At 56.2% G+C, this 6,032-nt stretch overlaps 1 protein-coding gene across 4 annotated transcripts in view; it reads left to right on the forward strand.

Annotated features, from left to right (window-relative positions):
- Nucleotides 1-5,970, forward strand: part of RHOBTB2 (Rho related BTB domain containing 2) — a 30,461-nt gene extending 24,491 nt beyond the window's left edge. For all 4 annotated transcript variants that reach the window (XM_084615309.1, XM_084615311.1, XM_084615310.1 and 1 more), the window contains 5 exons: nucleotides 1,413-1,531; nucleotides 2,764-2,914; nucleotides 3,612-3,700; nucleotides 4,318-4,423; nucleotides 4,665-5,970. In XM_084615309.1, coding sequence (XP_084471435.1) covers nucleotides 1,413-1,531; nucleotides 2,764-2,914; nucleotides 3,612-3,700; nucleotides 4,318-4,423; nucleotides 4,665-4,909 — 710 coding nt within the window. In that variant the 3' untranslated portion in view covers nucleotides 4,910-5,970. The remainder of the gene's footprint in view (nucleotides 1-1,412; nucleotides 1,532-2,763; nucleotides 2,915-3,611; nucleotides 3,701-4,317; nucleotides 4,424-4,664) is intronic.
- The last annotated feature ends 62 nt before the right edge of the window (nucleotides 5,971-6,032 follow it).

The following is a 6,032-nucleotide window of genomic DNA, read 5'->3' on the forward strand; positions in this document are numbered from 1 at the left end:
TTGGAGCGATAGCTGTGGGGGACTCGACTGCTCAGGTGGTGGGGGTTTGCTCACCAGTGAGGAGGAGCCGGGGGCTCTGAGGACTGGGTGTGGGGAGCCTTTATCACCTCCCTCTGGGCCTGGACGTGACACAGGGAGCCTTTCTGAGTCTGGTCTGGGTCAGTTGTGACTGAGAGTTGACACCATCTGATGGCTATTAGATGGCCCGTGAGTGAGAAGGTGCATCTCAATCCAATTCCTGGACAGGCATCTGTATCTCAGCTGCCACTCTTGGGATCCCTTGTTTGCAGTCTCAGGAAAGGGACCCAAGGACTGAGTGGGCCGTGGAGGCCGAACTCTGAGGCTTAGCCGTGCTCCCGCCAGAAAAGGGCTGAGGCACGTTAATGGGGCAGCTTCCGGCACTGCTGCCCAGGATGTCAATGTGCTACCAATATACAGGCTGTCCCTCTTCAAGGCTGTCCAGCCCAGCCTTTCCCCACAGCTTCTGGAGAGCTTCCAGTGCAGGTTTTATGTAATTGTGACGTCATAGTTTCTTTCTCCCAGAAAGCCCTAGCTCTAGCATCTGGTGTCCTGCAAAATTTCTGCCCTCCAGCCAGTTTTCCAGCTCCGGTTATTTAAACAAGAGCAGCTCGAGCAACTTAGTTTCCACTTGTTCTGGATTATGTAGAATTGTCCCCTTTCATGATGGGAAACCCACCATTTATGGGACATATCTGGGCCCTGAGACCCCTTCCAGGGCTTCTGAAACCACATCCCGGTAGGACATTGCCATGATATTCCAGTACCATGTCATCACGCTTTGTCGTGACATCATGGTACGATGTGATGACATCTTGACGTAAACGTCCCAGCATCACCCTGGCTGAATTTGTTCCATTCAGACAAACCCCAAGGTCACATAAGTAGCCAGTAGCTCCTCTGAATTAGAACTCGGGTTCCAAGGGATCCGGGGAAGACAGCGAGGTCCTGGGGATAGGGAATCAAGAAAGGTGGCTTCTTCCGCTCTCTGGTCTGCCAAGGATTGGTTTGCAGGCGTTTATCCTTTTGTGCCTTTGTTTCCCCATCTGTAAAATGGGAGTCGTGTTACCTGTAGAGCACGCTCAGAGCTGTGTCTGAAAGGCCCTGTCTAGGTGGTATGTTTTGTTCCAAGCCCTCCCGCAGGATGCTCACAAGCAGGCAACTGGAAATAGGAAAACCTTGTAGAGCGTCGTGTCCAGAGAGTTGGCTTCTCCTGGATTGTTCCCTGGGGCGACTGCCTCTTCTGGGCCTGCGGGTTCGGCCGCAGAGTTATATCCTTGCTGGGTTTCTTGTAGGGAGGGGCAGAGACGCTGGCTGAGGCTGCTACACACATGGGGGGCGGTTGACAGGCTGCAAGCTCCTTCCTTGATGGACGCCCCTTTGCTTGGTTGCAGATGTCACCTTCATCCTGGACGACGGTGCTATCAGTGCCCACAGGCCCTTGCTCATCTCCAGCTGCGACTGGATGGCTGCTATGTTTGGGGGTCCGTTTGTGGAGAGCTCCACTCAAGAGGTGAGGAGGGCAGCAGCAAACGCCGTGGCAGGGTTGGGAATTGCCTTCTCTTGCTCTCCCTCCCGGCAGCCCCGCCCGGTGCCGCCGAGAGTCCTAGAGAAGGGAACGCAGCCTGCTCCATGCAGCACCCGAACAGCGGTTCTGATGAGCAGGCACTTCCGCTCCCTGCATCGCTGTCGTGGCATCCCAGTGGCCCAGAGCTACAGCATTAAGGAGGGAAAGAGAGAGACTGAAAAAAGCCTAAGCGCCTTTTGCACTGACTCAGCGCTTTCCCTCTCTCTAGCCGGGGCCCATGGGGCAGAAAGGGAGGGAAGCCAAGATTTCACAGCAAGCAGTGACTGGCTGGGGTCAAAGGGAAAAGTCCACTCAGCAGATCCTGTAGGTTCCACGGAGCAGGAGGAGACCGGGCAGGGGAAAAGGGACATTTGGGAGGGCAAAGGGGAGTTCCTGAGACAGATCTCTCCATTACACACGAGCCCCTCTGTGCCACTCGGACAGCATAAAGTAGCCTTGACGTGAGTGGGAATGGTCCCCTGAGATCTCCCTTGCACAGCTTGAGAACTCACGGAAGGAGTCTGTTCCCAGTGTAGTGGGTGGCCGGAGCGCCATGCACTGTGGCTGTTCTCTGCTCCCCAGGGCCCATAGGGGGTGAATATGTTCTAGCAGCCTTGGGGCCGTTCTGACTTACACATGGGGCCAGGCAGGGCCCCGGAACAGCTGGAGAATACAGGAAGTGCAAAGGGGGCTGAAAGTCCGTCCTCCCTCTCCCTCCCTCAGCACAGGAAGGGGGTAAATGAGAATCAGGCTCAAGCACTTTTCGGGGCCATTGCCCACGCTGTGCATGGCCTGATTGAGAACGAGAAGTCTGAAGAGACAAAGAAAAACTCAGACAAAGGGATGGGGGTGCAGTCAGACAAGGGGTCGGTCAGAAAAAGGTGCCGGCAGACAGACAGGGACGGTTCAGGGGGTGGTGCAGGGAGCATTTGTGCCAGGGCAGCTTACCCTGCTTGGCCACGGACAGCTGAAATCCCCAGCGCAGACAAGGAGGCGTGGGTGCAGCCAGGCCACAGAAAGACCAAGCAGGTGTGATTGAACCAGACGGATTCCTACTGCGTGGGGGCTGGGGAGAGGCAGCGCGTGCATCCCCAAGCACTGGGAGCGTGGGGCAGGGTACAGAGCCTGCCCGCCCTGTGGAAGGTAACCCTGTCTGTGTCCACACTCCTCCTGCACAGGTGGTGTTCCCTTATACCAGTAAGAGCTGCATGCGGGCTGTTCTCGAGTACCTGTACACCGGCCAGTTCAGCTCGAGCCCGGACCTCGACGACATGAAACTCATCATCCTGGCCAATCGGCTGTGTCTGCCGCACCTGGTGGCTCTCACAGGTAACTTGGGGGGATGTGAGAAGGGCCTGTGGTCAGGCAGCACCCAGGGCAAGCCAGGCTTTGTCACCCACAACCACATCCTGAATCAGGGGAAGGGGGGTTCTGTGACCCTAGCTTACAGCTAGAAATGAATCTGAATGATCAGGGACTGGGGGTGGGGGGCTGCTGGGGTCACTGGCCCCTGTGGAGAAGGCAGCGAAAGCTGGGATGTGACCATTTTATCTGGAGTTCCTTCCTCCATCAGTGAGTGAAAGGACCCAGAGGCCCTCCCTAATCGGGGACTCCATATACCCATCTCCATCGGAAGGGGTGGTGACTTAGGGAGACGGGCTTTGGGGTTCTTCTGCCAGCTTTCCAAGGTTCATCCCAAAGTGGGTTGAACCCGAAAACCAGTGCCCAGTAGGATGGCCTGACAGCACTTGTCCATGTAAGGGAGGGGGCTTGGGACCCCATGAGTATGGGCTGGCTTGGTGAATCATTGCTGTTCAGAGGCATGACAAGCTCAGTGCCGAGTCTCCCACTAGGAGTGTGGGTTGCAACATGGCAGACGCACCCTGCTGGGTCTGTCACCATTACCCATCTCACACAGGTCCAGTGGCTTGGTGCTGGAGGTAAAGCCGGCCGGAGGGCAACACAGGTCCACTTGCCTGAGTGGTTGTCTGTAGAACGCTCCCTAACCCCTCTGTGTGTGTTACAGAGCAGTACATGGTGGCGGGCCTGATGGAGGCGTCGCAGATGTTGGTGGATATCGATGGGGACGTCCTCGTGTTCCTGGAATTGGCACAGGTACGAGTTGCTCATTTCTGGGCAGTTCCAGTGCTGCCCTGTGGCTTTTCGTGGCCCGCTGGCGATGGCTGTTGCTGCACTCGCAGGGGGATGAGAACTCCAGGAGGGAAAGGCCAGGAAGATGAAGTGGAGCTAGATAGAGAGCTTTTGCGAGCAGTTCTTCATGCTCTATGATCCCGTCAAGTCTTGCACGCTACCACAGGGCCAGCTTGGGTCGCTGGCTGGATGGGAGACCTATAAGAGACACTGGACTGTGCATGAAGTGGTGTGGTGGAACTCTTCCATCAGCACTGAATCTAATGGCTCACCGGTGGGTGTTTGGGGCTGCCCCCTTTCAAACAGGATGTGAAAGCAACATCCTGACCTCTCACGGTCACGGAAAACCCTATTGCAGGGTGGCCAAATTCCAGGGTGGGTAGCTGCCTGTCGCATTTCCAGCGGGATGCCATGTCCTCCTCCACTTCTCTAAAGGGCTCTGCGGTTAGCTGTGCATTGATAAACGACGCCTGCCTTCCACCCCAGAGGTGGCTGCACTGCAGTGGCGGTAGTTTGTAAGGCAGGTGATGTCCCCTTGCAGACATTGCGCTGGTGCTCATAATGGTCGATCTCTCTTCCAGTTTCACTGCGCGTACCAGCTTGCAGACTGGTGCCTTCACCACATCTGCACTAATTACAACAACGTCTGTCGGAAGTTCCCCCGGGATATGAAGGCCATGTCAGCAGGTCAGTGCTCGCTGCTGCCTTCTTCATCACTCACCAGGACAGTGGAGTGGAGTACAGCCGGGAGGGACGGTGGGGTCAGCCCTAAGAGGCCCGGGGAGGGGTAGCCAGGAGAGCACTGCCCTGCATCCTGGGAAGGGGTAGTGAGCTCAGCGCTGTGGGCACTTGCCACTGCAGGGCTCGGTGGGATGCCACCTCCTCTGGTTTTGTTGTTAACATGCCCCTGGGCTGCCTCTCCCTGCAGAGAACCAAGAGTACTTTGAGAAGCACCGCTGGCCGCCTGTCTGGTACCTGAAGGAAGAGGATCACTACCAGCGGGCCAAGAAGGAGCGTGAGAAGGAAGACTACCTCCACCAGAAACGGCAGCCCAAGAGGAGGTGGCTTTTCTGGAACACCTCCTCCTCCCCTTCTGCCTCCCCTTCCTCATCAGCAGCCACAGCCTCCTCCTCCTCCTCTTCTTCCTCCTCCTCCTCCTCAGCTGTGGTTTGACAGCCCCCCCTTGCCCTCGCTGCAACATCCCTGTGAGAAGGCGGTGGCCGACCGTCCTGTTACCAGCATCTGGTCCACCAGGCTTGGAGTAGACACCACCCGCTAAGCCATTCCGTGGAGAATGTGGAAAGAGTCCTTGGTAGGGTGGGCACATACCATACAGGGGGGCTCAGGACTTTGAGCCCCTGGATCCCCTTAGGAGTTCTCCAGGGTCCTGCTCCCTGCTGTAGTTGCTCTGGCTAGAGACAAGGACTGGGTGGCTTTCAGAGCAGGGCCCCCACAGCGGAGTTGCTGGCTTTGCAGAGACTTGTTAGCAGGAGAACCTCACATTTACCGGAGCGTGAGCTTTCTTTTGTTTGAAAAATATTCTACAAGGAGAAAAATGAAATTCCTTCGGGTTCTGCTTTTATTTTTTAACTGGAGGTTGTGTCTTGTTTTGTCCAATGGTGACTCACTCCTCCTCATGCCTGGGACATTTCAAACCACAGCAGGAGCATGCCCTGAGATTTCCGCTGGGGCTCCTTTGACAGGGAGCAGCCTGTTTCTCTTTGCACTTACCGGCCTGGCTCTGGCCTCTGGAACATTTGCTTAGGCAGGGTGCATCTTCTGGGACCAGCCTAAGCCTGGACAACCTTCCAGGAAAGCCCCATGGATATCCAAGCCGCTTCAGCCTGGGAATCAGTCTTGCTTTGTTGCAGGTGGAGAGTATCTTCACAAAGCATCCAGCTCCTCTGACTGAGAGCCCCACCCCAGTCCTCTGCCTTCCTTCCTGCTTAGCCAGCTCTCCCAGGAGGATGTTGCATTTAACAATCCCAGCTGGGGTCTGCTGAGATTCTGTGAAGAGGCTGCAGGTTTAGCCAGGGCCAAGTGGGGGGCGGGGAATGAGCTGAGAAGCAGCCTACCCAGAGGACTGTTTTGGGACAGGCTGCTTCTGCACCAGTGTGGGACCCCAGACTCTGACTTCTTTTTAAAAGACCCCTCACACACACACCCCCCAACTCCCAGTGGTTGGGATTTGAGCTTTGAAGGCTCCATTGTAATAAATGGTATTTTAAAGACCAGCATGGTCCCTGTGTGTTTGGAAGGAAGCAGGTGCTGTTTGGGAAGGCAGGGCCCACCTGCC

Source organism: Lepidochelys olivacea, assembly GCF_965140295.1.
Source record: "Lepidochelys olivacea isolate rLepOli2 genome assembly, chromosome: 26".
NCBI classification, from domain to species: domain Eukaryota; kingdom Metazoa; phylum Chordata; order Testudines; family Cheloniidae; genus Lepidochelys; species Lepidochelys olivacea.